Source organism: Galeopterus variegatus, unplaced genomic scaffold, assembly GCF_000696425.1.
Source record: "Galeopterus variegatus unplaced genomic scaffold, G_variegatus-3.0.2 Scaffold847, whole genome shotgun sequence".
Lineage (NCBI taxonomy): Eukaryota > Metazoa > Chordata > Mammalia > Dermoptera > Cynocephalidae > Galeopterus > Galeopterus variegatus.
The window spans coordinates 150,442-171,029 of record NW_007726958.1 but is presented as its reverse complement, the minus strand read 5'-3'; the positions used below and the strand labels follow the sequence as shown (position 1 = coordinate 171,029).

The 20,588-nt window shown below is 35.9% G+C and overlaps 1 protein-coding gene across 2 annotated transcripts in view; it reads left to right on the top strand.

Annotated features, from left to right (window-relative positions):
- Positions 1-4,593: 4,593 nt before the first annotated feature.
- Positions 4,594-20,588, top strand: part of MBNL1 (muscleblind-like splicing regulator 1) — a 144,983-nt gene continuing 128,988 nt past the window's right edge. Inside the window, exons 1-2 of one of the 2 annotated variants that reach the window (XM_008572916.1) lie at positions 4,594-4,683; positions 4,842-5,838. In XM_008572916.1, the coding sequence (XP_008571138.1) occupies positions 5,665-5,838 (174 nt within the window). In that variant the 5' untranslated portion in view covers positions 4,594-4,683; positions 4,842-5,664. Of the gene's footprint in view, positions 4,684-4,841; positions 5,839-20,588 lie in introns of those variants that run through there. The other variant, XM_008572915.1, reaches the window with a different exon arrangement.

The window sequence follows — 20,588 nt, the reverse complement described above, 5'->3', positions numbered from 1 at the left end:
TTTAGTACCTTAGTGAGTAGAGACATGGCTGTACAGCCTGCAGAACCGCTTAGTTGGTTGTTTGTTTACTGAAATCTCTGTTAATATTTGGGACAAGCCCTCGGCAAAATTGTTCCATGAGCAAACTTACTTTGCTAAAGTACTGCATTGCTCATTATGGACTTGTTGACACTGGTGAGCCAAGGGAAGAGGTTACGGTTTGGGGCAAGGGATCCTTCTTGCCACTTCCAAACTGGCATGGTCAAGTCAGCCAGTTAGATAAAAAAAACTGCCTTAGTAAATGAAAACCACAATACAAGACCTCAAATAATTACTTATTTAACTTCCTCAATACATAACCTATCTTAACATCAAAAGTGTATGAAAAAGTCCCCCAAATTCCCATTTAACTACTCTGGGATGTAACTGGACCTCCCTGCCTATATTTGGTTTAGGGGAACTGAAATGATTAGTAAACATGTGTGACTAAGAAATGTAACCTTGCTCGTAGAGGCCATCCAATACTCCATAATAGAATTTCGGTATCATATCATGTAAGCATCTATTTATCTTCTATTGTAGTATGTATGTGACTTAAATAGTCATTACGTGAAGCCATCCAATGTGTCAGTTCAGTGCCATTCAACTAAAATTTATCAGTGGCTATAAGAATAATTGTTGGTAATTTTCTGTGATTTTCTTTTTTTTCTTTATCTGTGATCCTTTTCGTGGTTTTAATTTTCCCTTTGTTTCATAATTTCTTCATTTCTTTCTTTTCTATTTTCCCCCTTATATCTATCGTAAAGTGGAATATACATATGATATCTGATACCACTTAAGAAGAAATTGGTTGTTAGATCTTGTGGCAGAATATGCTTGTAGAAAATGTCATATTGAACTCTATAGTTTAATGTTTGGAATTTGATTGGTGGGTTAAAGAGGGTTTGTTATGCAGGCTTCAGAAAGTTTGATTCTCACTGCAAAATGATTAAATTCTCCAAACAATCATTTTGTTGTTGTTGTCCAGGGAAGTTTATTATAATATCAGGGTACTTCAAAAAGTTCATGGAAAATAGAATTAAAAGATAATATGAGTCTTTCCGTGAACTTTTTGAAGACCCCTCATACAGATTGAATATCCCTTACCCAAAATGCTTGGGACTAGAAATGTTTCCAGTTTCTTATTTTTTTGGATTTTGGAATATTTGCAGAAGCTTTAACCGGTTGAGCATCCCTAATCTGAAAATCCAAAATTTGAAATGCTCCAATGAGTGTAATGTCGGTGCTCAAAAAGTTTTGGATTGTGTGGCAGGGCAGAAAGAAAAAAATAATCAACTCTAGAAATTAATTTTGTAGTTGTATTTAGACATAACCATCAAGCAAAGTGTATACTTCTAATGGCACCATTCTCCTTCCTTGTATGTTCAGATCCCGTAGATCATGTTTAAATAATTCTTCAGGGTTGGGATCACATCCTCATATACATGTTTATTCCTATCAGTGTGAAGAAAGTTTATTCATTTATCAAACATTTTAAAAATGTCTGTTATGTTCCAGGAACTGGGATATAGGGGACACTGGGGATATACCCTGTTGTCAGAGAGTTTATAACCTTGTGGGGGTGGGGGAGGGAGTCTAAACAGATACAGAGTACTGAAACTATTCTGAGATGGAATAATGCTTAGCATGGTTGGCCCAGCCTTATAAAGAAGGTGATTTTGCATAGTGATTTAACAAGGAGAAGGGATTTGCCAAATGGCAGGGGTGAGGAAGTATGTGTCAAACCAAACAAAGGGTTAGCATGTAACAAGTCCCAGGAGCTCACAACAACTTGGCTTATGTCAAGAATGCTTGTTGACTCCTCTCTAGGAAGATGCAGGAGGTGCAGCTGGGAGAAGCCAAAGGATAAAATGTGTCAGTTCATACAAGGGGAAATGATCAAGAAAGAGGGAGTTGTAAATGGTGTTAGAGGTCAAGTAAAGACAAGGACAAAACATAGGCTTTGGATTTGGGTTTTTTATGAGAACATTGACAACCTTTGCTGAGCAGTAAAGTAATGGTAAAGTAATGGGTGTAGAAGTCAGACTGACATGGATTCAGCAGTGAACGGGAGAGGAAGAAGCAGAAAAACAGCACGTATGTATGATTCTTTAAATATCTGTGTGGGAACGATGGATTAAGACATTAGGGAGAGGAGGGTGCATAGCCAGGAAGCGTCCCCTTCCTCTTGATGGGCCATCCTCTCTGTTTTATAGTTACTTCAGCACATTTGAGGCCTAAGAGAAAGAAGTGCTGGAAAGGCAGGGTGTGCATGTATAGAGGGGACCTACAGGCAAAGAGGTCTTGAGAAAGAATAAGTCAAGGTGGCAGCTTGTGGAAACTTAACCACAAGCAGGAGGAGGGAGAACTCCTGGGAAACCAAGAGGAAAGAAACAGAAAGATAGATTAAAGAGGGAGGGGCAAGGAGGTGAGAAAGAGTTCATGCCCAAGGGCTACTGTTTGGACTAGGAAATACTTGTAACATATAAGATTATCCACTGTTGATAGTGAGAGGGACATGGAGGAGGAGAGACTTGAGAGAGATGAAGTTTTAGAAAAGCCCCTATGTGGGATGAAAGAGGGAGCTGCCCAAGGGTAGGGCAAGATTCCTGGGCAGTGGGACAGCCTAAGTGACCCCCCCAACACATTGTAGTTTCTAGAAGCAATGATTTGTGTGTGCGTTGTATGTATTTTCAAATGTGTGTTTGAGTATGTTCATTGTTGTGTTCATCCATGTGTCTATATGGGTATGTTCATGTGTGTGTATATTTTTGTGCCCTAGAGGTACCAGTCCTGATGCAGTAATTGATAATTTTCCAGTGTTTATGAAACTCCATCTATTTTCCATGACTGTGCTCGGCACTCAGGCTGCTGAGATGAGTGACATTGTTTCTGTCCTTGAGAACATGTAGGCTGGTGGGTCAGACATACAAAGAAATAAAACACTTTTTATCGGGCATGAGGTGCAGAGGTAATTTAGAGAAGGCAGTATTAGTATGTGGGTGTGAAGTAATGGAAAAGAAATATCATCTTGGAAGCTTCTTGGAGGAAGTAACAGCTTGCTTTAAAGGAGGAGCTAAATGGTTACAGATAAGGCACTTGAAGATTCTGGGGAGAAAAACCAAAGAGATTGTCAACTGTGCATGTGGTCTATGCTCAAGGCATGAAGTTGTTGAGAAACTCTGAATACAGAGCAAAGATTCAGGAAGGTAGGCACAGCTTAGAGACTATAACTGGACCTGACGCTGTTTTTATAGAAGCAGGCATCAGGACCTGCAAACTTTTTTTGAAAACAAAAATATTTCTTGAACACCGGGATGCATTGTTTCTTTTCATCTTTATAAAAAGTTGTTGTCTTACTATATAGTATGTAAATAGTTTTGGGAAGTAGTTTTTTTTTTTTTTTAAATTAGTGTTAAGAATGACAGTATTCCTAAACTAAAATTTTAAAATTCTACTTCAAACGTGTGTGTGTGTGTGTGTGTGTGTGTGTGTGTTCCATATTCTAATTTCCAAAATTATAAATGTTCCATATGCCAATAGACCATTTTTGGCTCATGAAGAAGTAAGTGTTAAAGCAAACTATTTATTATACTGTCATTGCCTCTTTGGAATGTGAATCTTTTAGTTTTTAAAGCCTTGCATTGTTCAAAAGGGAAAAAAATGTATACTTTTGTTTCTGTAACTAGTAAAAATTTTCTGGAAGTTCTTCATCTTGATTGAAAGAGAAAGTAAGATGTTAAAAGCAAAAATGCCCTGCTCCAAGGAGTCGTTTTGTAGTGCTGAGTTAACAGATTATTAGGCAGTAGGGGATCCCTCTTCCCCCACCCTCCGGCTCCATATGGAATTGTCCTTCTGAAGTGCATCACGCTGCCCAAATCAAATTGCTCACTTAATATTTAATGTTTCTGCGATGGAATCACTTTCTCCCTTGAGGTTGACTTCAGATTTACCAGACACACTGACAACACTGCACTCCTTATTTTCCCCACATGACCTCAGCTTCTGCTTTAAAAATGTTCGAATAAAGGATGCTTTTGTTCATATCTCGCCTGCCTGTGATATATTGACAAAGTGTCTGCCGGCTGAATGGAATAGTTTTACAGTATGAGTGCTGCTTTCAGTGGAGGGGCAGGACTTGGGCTTTAGAAGGAAGTGAATTGGATAGGTCAGGAGAATGTACCATTTGTAAACACCCCTTTCCTTTTTTATTCACGTGTCAGAACAGCAGGAGCAGGCTGTTCAGTGCCCGTCCCTGCACAGAGCCGGAGGGAAAGCAGCTTGGAAGTCAGCTGCAATTTTTAAACCTGGCTTTTTATTCCCCAGTAATGATCTTCAAGTGCTTGGACTTGTCTCAGAAGCTGTTTTGAAACTAACATGGTTTAGTCCACTAACTGCATGTTGGGTAAATTCAAAACCCACATGCTCGTCCTCTTGCAGTGGAATAAGTCACATCTGATGGACATTTTCTGTGCTTATAGCATAGTAATGAACGTCTGACAGGCGCGACCTTTCATAAGACAACCCACACTATTGGCTTTCTGCCCAGAATATTGCTGCAACACTATCTGTGATTGGTTATCTTTCTATCATGCATTGCTTCACAAGGGGAAACGGCCCCCTTTTTTAATAAATCTACGATGGCTGGCTGCAATATGCCTCACTGTAAGTATTTTGTGTGTGTGTATATATGGGGGGGAGAGAGAAAGATAGAGAGGGGCTGACTTGAATATTAGTGTGGTATCACATGGCAAGGTTGTGATACTGTAGGACATCAGTGAAGTGCTACTTAGTAAATCTTAACCTATCTCTTTTTTCTACAGGTTGGTACTAAGAAGTGCCTTTCCTGACGTCTCTGCTGCTTGGAACCGCTTCTAGAGCAGTCTCTGCTTTGCCTTGCTTGCTGCCAGCTAGACTGTGACGACAGCACGTCCACCCTCCACCTCTAGCCCAGACACCCCCATTTCTACTTATAATCAAGAGAAAAGCTCTAAGTATCTGGCATTGCCCTAGGCTGCTTTAGTTTTAAAAGAAAAGTTTGCTGAAAAAGTAAGATATCTTCTGCCAGGAAATCAAGGAGGAAAAAAAAATCATTTTCTCGATTTTGCTCTAAACTGCTGCATCTGTCTATGCCAAACTAATCAATACCGATTGCACCACCAAACTCCATTGCAAATTCAGCTGTGAGGAGATTCCCTTTCAGACAACTTTGCTGAAAGCAGCTTGGAAATTTGGTGTCAGAGGGTCTGCCACGTTTTCATGCTTGCATTTTGGGCTCCAAATTGGCACTGGGAAGGGGTCACTGAGAGCACAAGGCTGATTCCAGGCCCTACTTTTAAACGTTCATCTACTTACAATCCTAGTATTTCTCTAAAAACCAAAACCTCTTTGAAAATTAACAGTTTCATGCTGTGAATTTCTAGTGGGAGATCTTTTCCTTGATATCGACAACACAATTTTCCATGTACTTTTAAAGCAGGGAGTGGGGGAAAGTATTTTGGAGGGGACATTTTCATCATCCTTTTACAGTTTTATCAGTTCAGCTTTTTCTTTTTTCTTTTTTTTTTTTTGGTTGTTGCTGTTTTTTGGGGGGGATTTGGGTTTGTTGGTTTCACTGAAAAATTTAACTACCTGTAAAATCTAAACATGGCTGTTAGTGTAACACCAATTCGGGACACAAAATGGCTAACACTGGAAGTATGTAGAGAGTTCCAAAGGGGGACTTGCTCACGGCCAGACACGGAATGTAAATTTGCACATCCTTCGAAAAGCTGCCAAGTTGAAAATGGACGAGTAATCGCCTGCTTTGATTCATTGAAAGTGAGTAAATATTATATTCTTTTAAGGATACTCAATAATTGAATAAAGAGAATGTAGACATACAGTACTCTGAGTTTGGAATTATGGATTGCATTGTTAATAGTTTAGTTATACCATGTGTGCTTATTGATGATGTCGGGCTGGGGAACTTTATGAGAAGCAGTACCACCAAGTCTGGCCAAACTTTGTTATGATTAACTTTATCAGTCCTTAATCTCCATGATTTTTTCTAGAACAGAAAATGTCAGCATACTTTTACTTAGGAATTTCAGTGTCTGTCTATGGGAATGGTAAATGTAGATACGTGTGTGTTTAGCATATGCATATATTATATATAAGGCCCGTGACAATGACTGAATGAAGATCATTTGTTTTTGTTTGTTGATAAAGGTGCTGTACTGTTGTAAAAGAACAGCAGATTTTAAATTAGCTAAACTTGGACGGTTGTTTTAGTCTTCTAATATTTTGACATTTTGGATTTTCTATTTATCTTATGCGCATATTATTTTAAGGCCAAAAAGCCATGCATTTTCTAGAAAATATAAGGTTCTGGACTGCTGCTACAGTATCTTACCTGAGACACAAACTTTGTTGAATGTGAGTTTTATTAAAATAAGTAGAATCTTAGAAGTACTATTATTCATTGGATTTTTTCAGCTTCAAAAATTGTAATGTGAAGTAACTTAATAGTTTATTTTCTGTTGGATCCTGATTATTTTTTATTTGTAACAGACTCAGCCAGAAATGCTAAAATTTAGCTTTTGTGGGCACCATAATAATGAAAGATTTACTTTAGTATTTCTTGACATTTAAAAATGTCATTAGATTCGTAATTCAGGAATCCAGTTTGAAAGATAGCATACATGTCTTTATTTTGACATGCTGGGTCAAGACTAGAAATGTGTTCCTGTGTACTCTCAACCTACTTGGTTTAATCAAATTGTTTTTAAATACTAATGCCCCAGTTAAATTCTTTAAACCTTTGAGGAGAGGATCACTATTACTTCTACATATATAGAGAAGTAAAAGTCTTACAGATCCATCTTGTCTTTTGAAAAAAAGCGCTACAATAATAATGCTTTCTTTAATAACAGCAAGGTGAGTTACTAGTTAACTGTTTCAGTTAGTTCCTTCTGGGTCCTGTTTGGGCTGCTCACTTTGCTAAAGTTTTTGCCAAAGATTCTAAGGATATCATTTTCGGAATAGGATAAAAAGGAGGTACTAAGAACAACAAAACTACCTTAAAATGACAGTTTGCTGTTGTTAATGTCATAGTCCTAAAGATCAATAAACAAAAGTAGTAGATTACCACTGGGCCTTTTTTCCCCCTTTCCTTTGAAAGGAATTGATGAAGGGCACCGTGTTTGTACTTTTGTGAATGTGTATTCCTAAATCCATGCTGACTGAATTCAAGTGTACTTAAAGACTGGGACCCATAAAATGAGGGATAGTGTGGGACAAAGGGCTAATTACTCTTGTTGGTAACCAGCTATGTCCATAGGTAACCCTGTTTTGACTCAATTGCTAGTAATTCCAATTTTTAATCTTACGGACTCGGACTCGTAGCTGCAAGATGAAAGACATTAAATTTGGCTGTGACATTGAGTAGTTTCACTGAAGACCTGCCTTAACAGCATTTGGAAACATTGTGAAACATTAATATTCAGTTGCTATTTTTCCATCTCAAAATATTTTTTTAGTTGCTGCTCACTTGTGGCCACAGAACAGTTCCCCTTTGAGTGAACAGCAGTATTGCTTAATGACATGTCTGTGGTTAACAAAATTCAGCTGTCACATCAAGGGCTTTTTTTATTAACAAATAATTTCAAGATTTTAAATTTATTTATGAAATGAAGTCATTATAGCAGCAATCAATGCAAACTTTGCCTTTTTTGTCTTTCTAAGAGACTGAAGTTTAATACACAGTGTCTAAAACTTGGTAAAATATTTTGCATTTGAATAAGAGTAAAAAAATAAATGTGGTATGGTAGAACTTCATACCCAAGACAAGAGCTCCTTCAGTGTTAGCAAAATAACTGTGCTACAAATTAATTAAAATATTGAATATGCAATTAAGTATTTGTTTCAAAAATCATGTTTCTCATGTATAAGTGTATATATATTTAAAACTGACCCATGTGATTCTCAATACAGTGTTTAGAATCCTACCTTTTAGATAGTCTTCCTGTACTCAATTTTGTGGCTAAAATAGATCAAAAACATATTTTAAAACAGTTAAAGTAATTGTATGACTCATGCTGGAAGTTCTGAAATTTGGGAGCGTTATGAGGTTTCCATGCCAGTAACCGCTAGATCATTTGCATTGTCTCAGAGTAAATGGAAGGAATTTAGAAAACTTGTAATATCCTGACTTCTTAAATAAAATGTGTTCCATGTATCACTTAAATCTGTAGTCCAGCCTTTTCTGAGTTCTTGAGCCACGAGATGGAGGTAGCCTGTGTAATCTGCTATTTTTAGAAAGTTAGGAAAGCAAACCAAATACTCTCTGAGAGGACCCTGTGAAATGGCTGTACCCTTCAGCTGTGCTGTTTCAGACTTTGGCTAGGCTCCCAGGTGACTTACGTTTATAGCAGACTCCCAGTTAGAAGAGGAGAATTTGTTTCATTAAAAAAAAGAAAAAAAAAAAAAGTCCAAGACAGAATTTATGTAAAAGAAATCAGTTGGGATATTACTAAAGATGAGAGGAAGAAAATTAGCTAGTAGTATTTTAGTTGCATACTGGTGATTTTAAAGTTTCAGAAAATTAACTTAGGTTAAATATACTGCATGCAAATATAAAATTCTGTATCACAATAAATGGTGTTGCTAGGTAAAATGGTAATATGTGATAGTGAGGAATATATGTATATATTAAGTGTATCAGAACTGGAATGATAACAGCAAGAAGGAGCTAAAGCTGCAATAATGTGTGCAAGTATATTAAACAGTATTTTAAGCACTTAATTTCTCTCAGTTAATTTTGCTTTTATAATTTCAGTTTTACCTCGCAAGTCTGAGAGTATATTCAGTCTGAGACTTGAATTGTTTATAAACTGAATTTGAGCGTATCAGCTACTTCAGAAATCAAAATCTTTGGAAAATGTGTGTTATTTTATGCCAAGTCGAATTTTTTCCTTATGGCTTGTGAAAGGGACACCAAAAAAGAAAAAATAACTAAAAGAAGAATGCCAATACTGTGAGCCAAAATTAGAGTGATATTATAGTTCGTGTTTCAAATAATAGTTACTGACAAGTTACCTATTTTCTTCAGTCATGAGATGTCAACTAAAATTTAGATAGTTGATGTAAAGAAAGCCTACAGAATGTATTTTAATGTGATGCTAAGTTATTTATATTTTTTAAAAAAGCTTTCACCATATGGTTAACAGAAATAAATGTATTACTTATTGAAGTTCTTTTTCAAATATCCATTCATTTTTCAGGTGCTGAGAGGGGCAGGGGAGGAGGAATATAGATAGCCTTTGTGTTTACTATCTATTTTCAACAAATCTAGCAAAGCTCTTTACCTTTGAAAACTTTAGTCACTTGTTCTCTTATCAGATTAAGCAACTTTGTTTAAGATAATTAAACTTTGATTTTATTATTATGCATGTTTGTGTATATAGATAGCACTGCTGATCAAATTTATCATAGACACGTCAGAGATCTGATTCCACTGCAGAGTGGTGTGGAATCAAGGGCACTGAGTGAACCCTTCTCAAGTACCTCGAAAGACTTAGCAGGATACATGAAATATAGAAACCAGGTGTTAGAAGGCACACAAATAAATATACAAACAGGTAAATGAGTAACCAGAAAATTCTAAATCAGTAAGGCAAATCAAGTTTCCAGATGGTCACATATGGAGTAGATGGCATAACTGGACATGGTAAAGTGGTTCCAGAGGTGGTCACAGTGAAATTTTAGAAGATCCTGTATTGTTCGCACAGTGGATCTTCAATCCAGAAATTGCCTGTGTTGTTCTTGTTCTTTCTAGGCCCCCAGCATAGTCTTTTCACTATATTTTTTAAACCGGTTTAACCGATAATCCTGAGAAAATGATATCTGCAAGTTTCAGACTAAAACATTTGCGACTAAATTTTGAATTAAAATTTTTATCTAGTAGGTTCCCAATTGGAACAACTTTTACTAAGAGTTTTGTTATTGTTTTGTTTTTGCTAGTGGCATTTCCCATGTGACATTAAAACTTTGACAGATCATTATACCATTTATACGTGTAACTTTGTAGGCACATGCATTCAGTGTGTCTTTCAGTGACAGGTTGACACACCACTCCTTTGTTTTCCCCTAATGACTTAGGAGACAAAGCAAGTATAGGACATAACTTGTGTAGCAGTGAGTTCTGTGTAAAAGTTCAAATTGTATTCTCTACACAGAAACTTAACTTTTTAAAGAATACCCTGTGAGTATGCTGAAGGGTCATCAACTCTGACATGAACCTTCCTTTAATGAAATTCTCAATAGCGGCATCTGTTTAGGCAATACTGATAACTGTACTCATCTGCCTATTTATATTCTTGCAGTTAGAAGTTTTTTAGAAAACAATTTTTTAAATGTGCAAAGATTTTTTAAGCTATTGGACACATAAATTTCAAGCCATGTTTTGAATCAAATTACTTAAGACATTAGTTCTAGAACCAGTAATTTTGCTTCCTTTTATAAGATTTTGGTACATAGTTCTACTTTTCTTTCTCTTATTAAATCTTGCTTCAGTGTATGAGTGTGACAGACTAAAAACCATTTAAATGTAAAGCAATGTGGCATTTACAATTGAGTTCAAAGTTTAGTTGTAACTCAGACATCTAAAACTACTCAAAATTCTGATTCCATTGAATAGCCTCAAAACAATTCCATGTGCAAGGTTTAAAATGGACCATACAATGTGGAGTAAATCTTCTTTTGAGGAAGTGTGTGACATATGCCCAATTCACACAAGAGGTGAGAAGTTGAATGTTTCTCAGACCCAGCACAGACACCTAGGGACCTAGTTTGGGAAGCTTATCCTGTCATTTTCCTCACCAAGGATAAGTAAGAGGATTTCAGCTATCAACATCGCTAATCTGTTACCTTTCATGCTGAGCAATGTCTCTGCCTTCCCACAGATTTAAACACAGCTCCTCCTTTTCTTACAAAGAGATCCTATTGAGGAAATCTTCAGTTAAAAAAAAAAAAAACAACTTTAGTAGAAACACATTTTTTGCTTTTAGATGGGAGAACGATTTTCTGTGGTTAACAGGACAAAAATCATGACAGTCAGTAGAAGTGGATAACTAAAGATATGGCCTTTGATTTAGCACTAATGATAGTTATTAGCATGCTGAAACAAGTAAAGCAACTGTGGAAAGGCTTGATAAAAGTACTCAGTTGTCTGAAGTATAATAGATTATTAGAATAGTAATTTCTCTGTGACTTTCAGTATAAACAAGATTAATTCTAGTGAGGACTTCTAATACTCATTTGTAATACACTAAGCAATGACAGAGTTTTATTTTAAACTATATTTTTTACACAAATATCAGATGCAGATCTACCTATGGCATCATCCCTCCTTTTTTGGCAAATTATTTAAAGATTTTCACTTTGGGATGAGGTTTGATTTCTCATTAGAGGTAAGACTTTCTATACTGTAAAGATGGGTATTTTGAAAATTACTGATAGTTCCTAAACTGTATAAACCCTTATACATTATAATTTGATTGACAGGCTATCTCCTGTGGGCCTTGGCCATCTCTACCTCTCTTCTTTTCTTATCTCTGAGTTCTTTCCTGCTTTCTCATAGTCCAGCTTCAGAGCTGTTGGTTCTGATCCCTCTTCATATTTCTCTCCATAGCGATACAGAGGTGATTTAGACATTTTATCTGTAAAAGAATTGCATTCAGCACTGAATAACAGAGACAACTCCCCCCTCCCCAGGAATTGTCATAGACATATTAGGGTTTGATAGTTCAGTCAATTGTCTAGGCCAGTTTGGTGACTTCACAGTCATTAGAACTCAGATGCCTTCCCCCTTAGTTCCTGAGAAGCATATGGCCTCCACCCTTCGGATTATTTCAGAATCTCAAGATGGCCACTGCAGCGCCAGCCATCATATCCTTATTTTAGGAAGTGGAAAGAGGCAAGGGCATAAGAGATCATAACCCAGCTCAGTCAGGCTCCTTTTAGCAAAGGTCTTCTAAGCTTCACTCAGTGATTTATCTTGGCATCTCATTGGCTGACTTTGGCAGCAGGAATTACTGGGAGCTGTAGTCATTTAACTGTTCCTCTGGTAGGTAAGATAGAAGGGGGAAAAGGATCTTTGGGAGGGCAGTCACTGGAATAAGAGTTAAAGATCTGCACCCTCCCCCCCCCAAAAAAAAACCCCTCCAGAATCAAGTAAATCTCCCTGAAAAGAGAAACTAAAGTCTTCTCATCTTAGCAAACCTGTCATCACTTTGCACGTCTCAGTTATTTAGTCAATAAAACCTGGTATAGCACAGATGGACTGATTTTTACTTACATAGAAAAATAAAACAGCTTCATTTTATATTTTCCTATTGCAGTACATATTTATATGCACAGTTACATATTTATTACTGGAATATACCAGGAATTCATGTCATAGAAACAGGTCCCAAATGATTTATAAAAATCATTTTATAAATGATTTTTCTTTACAGAAAAGAATCTGTAGTTACTTTGATTTCTATTTCTACTTCTCTTCCACAAATGTACCTTCTTATTACCTCTGTATGGAGTAAAATAAATGAATTAATGTTTATTGAAAATTACTGTATGTTGATAAGTCTTTTAGGTGCTTTTTATTTTTTCATAGTTAGACCTTATAAAAGCTTTCTGAGATTGTTAAGAGATGTTACTCCCATTTCACAGATGGGCACACTGAAATACAGCAAAGTTAGGTGATAAGCGCAAGTTCGTCCACCAGTAAAATATGAACTTAAAGCTTAGTAACCTGATTTCATAGCCTGCATTCTTTACCATTTTGTTGTAAAACATTGCTTCTTAATTTACGTATCCACAGTCAAAGGATTCAACAAAGAAAACACACAGCAGTGCTTAAGAGTAAAATGAATATCCAAGACAAATTTACAGCACAGGGTGTAAAACAGAAAGTACTCGGACTTAATTGCTGTATTTTAAATCAACAAATGAATCAGTGAGTAAACATAAGATAGCAGCAGGAACACTATCACCAACTTTCAAAGATTATGTATCTGTTCAAAAATATATGGTGATATAGGAAAAAGATTTTAAATTAACCAGTTCAGATAAGTAGTTACTGTATAAACTGTATAGTTCCCCCCCTCCGCATGTAGAAAAAAGCCATGTTCCAAAGTTTGTTTAGAAAGCATTTTCCACAGAAGCAATGTGTTTAAGTCATCAGGAGCCACAGTAACCCATAGGTGCTTGAGTTTTAGTTTAGTATAAATAGTACCCTAGAAATTCCGGCCATTAAGTAAGCCCCGGGAAGCTCCACAGAACCATTACAAGTACCAATTTTATCACAAATCTTAAATACTTCTAGTGTCATAGACCCCAACTCCTTTTGTCAAACTGTTTCTATAGGAAAGATTTATGTTAAGTTTCAGTTTGAGGTTCCAGAAATTCATCTTGGCCTACTGTAGTGGAGTTGGCCTTTCCCAAACTCTTGGGACACTTTCCATGAGCCAGTATGTGAGTTTTCCCCAGCTTCAACTTTGGGCGGCTCCTGTTTCCTGCAGCCGGCCTTCACCAGGGCAGTGGCTCAGAATCAATAAGGGACTAAAGGGCCGGCCTGGTGGCGCACTGCTACAGTGCACCGCTTGGGAGCTCGGCGGCGCTCCCGCCGAGGGTTCGGATCCCACATACAGACCGGTTCCTGCTCACTGGCTGAGCGAGGTGTGGGCGCAGCACCGAGGGTTGCGATCCTGTTGCTGGTCCCGGTCCGGTATGGGCGCGACACTGAGGGTTGCGGTCCGTTGCTGGACACGAAAAAAGACAAAAAGGAAAAAAAAAATAAGGGACTAAAGACAGAATGGAGCGAGGGGCTGCCGTCCAAAGCTTCCTGTGGGTGTAGCCCCCAAGTGGGAAGGCTTCTGCTTTGTTTTTAAATGTACTGCTCCTTGTTCCTGAGCCTGGTCCACCACGGAATTTAACTTTTTTTAGTGAACAGCTCCCCCACATCGTCTTTCCTTTCTGAAATTTTTAAAGATGTGGTGATTGTTTCAGTACTGTTGCTTTCTAGTTACTAGTAGCATTGGGGAAATAGGTGGATAGTGAAAATATTAAACTCAACTTTTGTTTGTTGGCTATTTTATCACAGGATTATAGTCAAAGGATCAGTAATAAAGACCCAGATGTGTGGAAGAAAGACATTTAGGAGGTGATAGGGGCTGAGGATTCAACCCCCCTTATATTCAAGGAATATAACGTAAGCACTTCCTATGTCAGACTTTGGGGAGGTAGATGTTAAAAACAGTCCTCAAGGAGTTCATAGCTGACAGGGATACTAGTATGTTAGGTGGTGCTGGCAGTGGAGGTTACCAGGGAGAAGCTTCTCAATAGCAATTGCAGGGTTGAGGAAAGAAGGATTTGAGGAAGGGAGAGCGAAATGGCTCTGGTGGTTTATCTTTCCTTCCCCCCCCCCCCTTCCCTCTCACAGCTACTAATTCTGAGACCACAAGTATAGAAAGAACTAGAAGATCTAGATGGAATCCCCAGACTGGGAAAGCTGTCCCTGGATCATCAATAGTCATTTGGAAACCACCCGTATTTTAACCCCAGATCACAGTTTTAGGCCCAGCAGAATACTCTGAAGCTATCTGGGTTTATTCAACAATATTTGTTTTAATTTATGTTAATATGAGGTTGAGTTCTAAGACCCTGTTTTCTCCAGACCCCATATGACTCCAGTATCTTAAGTTAGAATTTATCTCCCTGCATAAAATTTAGACTTAGTGTTTAGGCTTCTGGTTCAGAATTGCTTATACTTAAGTCCAGGCTCTTCTCAAATAAGGCAAGAAGCATCTGCTTCTAACAGTTGACAGTAAATTACACAAAGTAAAGCATGAAAAATTAAAGTTAGAAAGTCTGGAAAGCTTTTCTATGATTTTCAATTTTCTGCACAAATACGGACATAATCAGTGTTTAGGATCTGCTTGTGATGGATAAATTACATCTGTAATTCATTCTTTTCCATGTTACCGCATTCAGACGATAATTTGCTTTCAGATATCTTTGCTCATCTAATATTCTAAAATTGTTCGTAGACTGAAAATAAGCCTAGTAACATCTCTCAGTACCAGGAAGCTTTTATAACTAAATAGTGTTAGTTCACCAAATGGGGCCAAATTAAAAAAAAAAAAAAGTTTCTAGAGTAAAACAGAGCTAAATTTATCATGCCTGAAATAAGATTCCTCTTTGGCAGATGACGTTGCTTTTCATAAAACAATTCTTACAGGGAAGCAACTGAGAAATGAACCATGAAGAAAGAAATAACTAAAGAATTCATTATTTGTATAAAGAATCCTGTTAAGAAAGATCTGTGTTCTGAAATAACTATCTTTCTTCACATTATCTCATATCTCTTCATGGCTAAGTGGAGACTAATGAAATCTAAATCTAGCCATGAGAAAAGATTATCATCACGATTTTATTTATTGAACTTTTTTTTTTTTTTTACTATTGTGAACTTGTCCTGCCAGATGTTGCCTTCCATGAATCACAGCAGAGTAATAAATTGAAAACAAATGTCTATGTAAGCAAGCCCAATATATTAAAAAGAAAACACACCTTAAACTCTGATGAACTACAGTCATTATCTACATTAAAGAAGAGTCATCCACACTGCAAGTGTTTTTATGGTAGAATCTATTCAAATAACTTCTCCAAAGCCTTTCAACAGTGATTACCATATCATAGCTTAATATATACTGTATGATATAGCAGGTATGCAGAGTGAGAAATAAAGAATGAATGCAAAATAAGGTTTTTTTAGAATCTTTATTAGTTACTCTTGGCTTCTGTATTTCCTACTAAGGATGAATAATGCCAGAGGACAGATTTTCACCAGAAGTACACGTTTTTCTACCAAAGGTTTAATTAAGAATTTAAGGAAATTGCAGAGCAAAGTGTGCACCACCTCTGTAGCTCAGTTACAGGAAATGATCCATTCTTCCTCCCCTTTTCACCATTCATTACCTGCTATGTACCAGGCAGTGTGAAAGGCAATCTTGATGTAAGGGTGAGTAACAGAGTCCCTGAGTTTTTGGGTGATAGGCTACTGATTATTATATGCTTTCAAACTTCTGAGAGGTACAATGAAGATAAAAATGATCATAGAATAATAAAAATATTGTTTTTAACTCTTCTAGTTTCTAGAAGAGTTTAAAATATCCCAGTCCTACTTTTTTGCTCACATAAAATGCAAGTAGGCATTAAATGTCTACATATGTGTCTGAGAGGTTTGTTATGAAATACATCGGAAACCATTGCATAGCGTAAAAGAATGGATGAATTTCAGACATCGTTATGTGCACTGCAAAAGAATCTCTGTGTTTGTACTAGTCATAGTAGGTATACCACTGATTTTTGTATGGTAAGAGATTTATACCAGGCCCATCAAATTCTATAATTCAGTGAGATAAAACTGAGTCAGATTGACTTTTAGGTAACACATGTAGAAATTGCTAATTTTACTTCCCTAATTTGATCATCATCTATTGATTTTATAAAGTGATATAGCTCAGAATGATTGAATAACCTACACAAAGTTATATAGTCAGTAAGTAACTGAGCTGGGATTCAACACAGTCTGTCTTCAGAGCTTATGCTTTCAACATTCATGCTCAGTTTAACTTGTTTATGCTAGTAGTATTATGAAGCAGTATGCAGTGATCTTGAGCATACAAAAACATAGTGTATTAATTATTAGTGAGTCTACATATTAGAGTGTTGGACATTGTTGGACAAGTATTAGTTGAGTCACTGCAGTTGCCTGAATTTAAGACAACTATACTTTTAAAACCATACTTATACTTTTTCTTAATTCAGAAAACCATCCCTGAATAATTGCTAATAAGATTTTCTCATTTAAGATGGGAAATTTATGTTAAATTTTTAACTAGGAGTCTGACAACATAGAGTCTAAATCTCAGTTCAAGAAGAATTTTAATTACCAGCCAGCTACCAAAAGAAAAAAAGGAAAATTTTAAAAGTCGTGCCACAGACATGGAATGAACCATATAGCAAATCAGAATAATCTGCTGTTTAGAGAAAGAACAGAGAGTTTCAGGATTCCAAGACAAAGCTGGGAAGTGTAGTAAAGGGCACCAGATAAGGAAGTTTTTCATTTCATGAGTATCTTTACTTTTTTTCCCCCCCTTAAAGTAGAATATTCTTTCTTTTTTGAGGAAGTAGCATAATTGATATTTTTCTAATGCATAGAACCATGAAATGTTATTCTGTAAAAGACCGATATTTAATTCTTATGAATTTTACTGGGTATTTACAATAATATTGAAAACAAAAAAATGTGCTTAAAAAACTTTGGAGTTGTACTATATGAAGTTCAAATCTGGATAAAACCATTCACCTACGTCTTTGATAGTGCTTCATGTGTCTTCCTCTTATGTGAAATACTCCAATACACTTGAGTATGATTTTTTTATTTTTATTAATATACAATGTAGTTGATTTTCATCTCCCCTTATGATTTTAATATTACATTTCAAAAATTGGAATAAAATTTTAGTAGTCAATTTTAATTCCTTACATATCTGTAATATATACTCACTGTATCTACATACTGAAATGTCTAGAGCCAGTAAGTAGAAAAAATTTTCATGTGAAATATGTTATTTATACATTAGTACATTTATTCATTAATTATAATGATGTATTTTTAAAAGCTCACATCATTTTTATTTTAAGACTTTTGTGTTACATATAATTGAAATAAAAATTACTAGGTTAACATAAGAAACGTTGGTTGCATTTTGTTCATGATATGACAAAAAGAGCATGTTTGCTCTCAATAAAACATGGGTTTAACAACAGGAAATTCCTTGGGCTTACTGGGTATTTAGTAAATATTAATTTAAATTGTATCCTGGACTCTTGAGAGATGTATCTCAAATATTTGTATTCTTCATGTGATTTAAAATGCTCTATGGGAAATATAATTATTCTCACAGAGTAATTCATTTGGACGAATAGTAGTTTGGACAAAAAGGAATAGAAAACCTCTAACACCAATAGCTAGTGTTACAGGGGTGTTTTCTTGAAACGATTAGCAACTCTTTGACTTTTGGCTACTTTCTCGAAAGTATCAATTTAGTCAAACAGCCAATTAGAAATATTTTTTACAACATCAATTGTTATATAGATTCAAATGTCATATATAAGTCAAATTTATTTTGTGTCCAGGACCAAATTGGTCACAAGGAAAAGTGAATGGCGTTCCTTGTCCTTTGATTTTTATTTCTCTGAGTGTTTTCTTCACTAGTTTGCTTTAGCATCATATATAAGTCAAACTTATTTTGTGTCCAGGACCAAATTGGTCACAAGGAAAAGTGAGTGGCGTTCCTTGTCCTTTGATTTTTATTTCTCTGAGTGTTTTCTTCACTAGTTTGCTTTAGCTTTACTTTTTGTTGTGTTTTTGATGTTTTCTGAGTGTTTAGAGTGGCCTCTATGCTCTTTTCCTTAGTACGAGATTATAGTGAAAATTATTTTATAGCAAGTAAATATTGGTGCCAGGAATAATGAAAATGTGGCCCACTAGTGGTTTTCACTGAGGTCCCAAGTGCCACCTTTGGAATTTTAATCATAGTAGGATCTTCAGAATAATTGCAAAAAAGTCATATGCAAAGATGTGTAAGTAAAAAAACTTCTTTATGGCAAAGAGTCGAGACCTTGTTCAGAGCCCAAACCATGGATTTGACTGGATCTGGGTTTGATTCTGAAGTGACTTCCTGGTGACTTTGTGTCAGTCACTTTACCTCCCAAGTAGGTTTCCGCATCTATAAAATGAGTCTAGCAATGCCTGCTTTAAATATGTGTAAGGATTCAGTGAGATCAGTTATATTACATAAATCGTGTAATGCCGTATCTTGCTCAGTGTAAATACTCCGTAATTGGTAGCTATTAGTATTGTTCTTATCTGAATGCTGGAATTCAGTCTAAGTTATCTTTCACCGTATGAGAGGAACTTTGCCTTAGTTCAGAATGAATGTCACTTGTCATTTTACATATTGCGCTACAGGTATCTATGTATTATTTGATTGGAAAAAATTAAAATGACTTATCTGGGCTGTGTATAAATGTGCACCATCACATGCTAGGTTATTTATTACCTGTTATCAAGACAAATTACCCTCTAAACTCTTAACATGTGCATCACATGACTAAGCTAGTTAGGTAGTATTAATAGAGTAATTTAGTATTTACATTATTGTCTGTGTCTGAAATTTCGTCTTATAAAAACAGTTGTTCGTGAATGGAAAAGTGGTTGTAACCATCTGTTCCAGATTTAATTTCATTGAAAACTAATGCCGCTTTAGCTGATCTGCAATAAATAATTCACATTTCGTATTGTCAATGCTATATTTTTAATGTAAATTTCCTCCAGAAAGACTCACCTAAGATTTTTTTCAAAAATAAAATTAATGTTTAAACTGCACAAAGTAGAAGGCTAAATATTCATATCTATTTTTTCATGATTGCATTATCTTTCTTTTGTTCTTTTTATACCTATATCAACTTACTAGTAAAATATCTATCACTCACTTCCTCAAAGATGTAAAGAAGCATCCAAATCCATGATATTCTGTTTATCACAGCCTTATTTTTTTCCTTTCACTATCAATCAGAATTGATAGGAACCTAATTCTAGCCCATTGAAATGGTTCCTTTTGCTCCAAGATATTTAAAAATCTTTGCCTAATTGACAAATTTGAGACTTTTGATTTGATGAGATATAGGAGAGTATATACTTTTTCTAGCAAGTGAAAGGAAAGACTTTATCCTGTATTTTATTGGTTCTTCAGAAATAATAAGTCTAGTTGTTTCCTAGGGTCAGTTCTGGGTTTTTCTTCACAGCTTATGTAAATGTTGTTATATTCTAATTTCGAATATGAGTTGTGGATTTACCGTTTGATTTACTGAGCTCATGCCACTGCCTTCTTGTTGTATATTGATTATTGCCCATTCTATTCTGCTGGGTATTGATATAGTGTGTGGCAATGAGTTAATTGTATTACTTGATGTTGAAGGAGAATCAAATATGTGTTCAAAGGAGAAGCTTGTAGCCTGCTTAATTGAGTTGGCTATTTTAGGCTTTTAACATGTTGTGAAACAATTAGGAGAAAGTACAGGAGGACCTCTGAGGGCAGAGAACATAAAACTTGTTTTCAGCTTTTTGGCAGTTGCCAAAAATGGTGCAGTAAGGCCTTCCTGGAATTAAGTAGGCAATTGATATTTGGTTAGCAGATGTGTAAAACCTAGTATTTTCCCCCCTGCATTTCTTTTAAAAATCAGGGGAAGTAGTATCTTGCGATGCTGCTGTTTTCTTGAGAATAATCCACTCTCTTTAAGAATGGTTTCATATTGAAATTACCTATTTATTTAATATAAGTAGAAAAATGATAAGCCAAATGTATATGTGTACATTGATGCTCACATTTTGGGGGGATTACGGAGATAGAAATTTAGGCTAAATGATTAAGCTAGGAATCAAGTGAATTCTTTTCACTTAT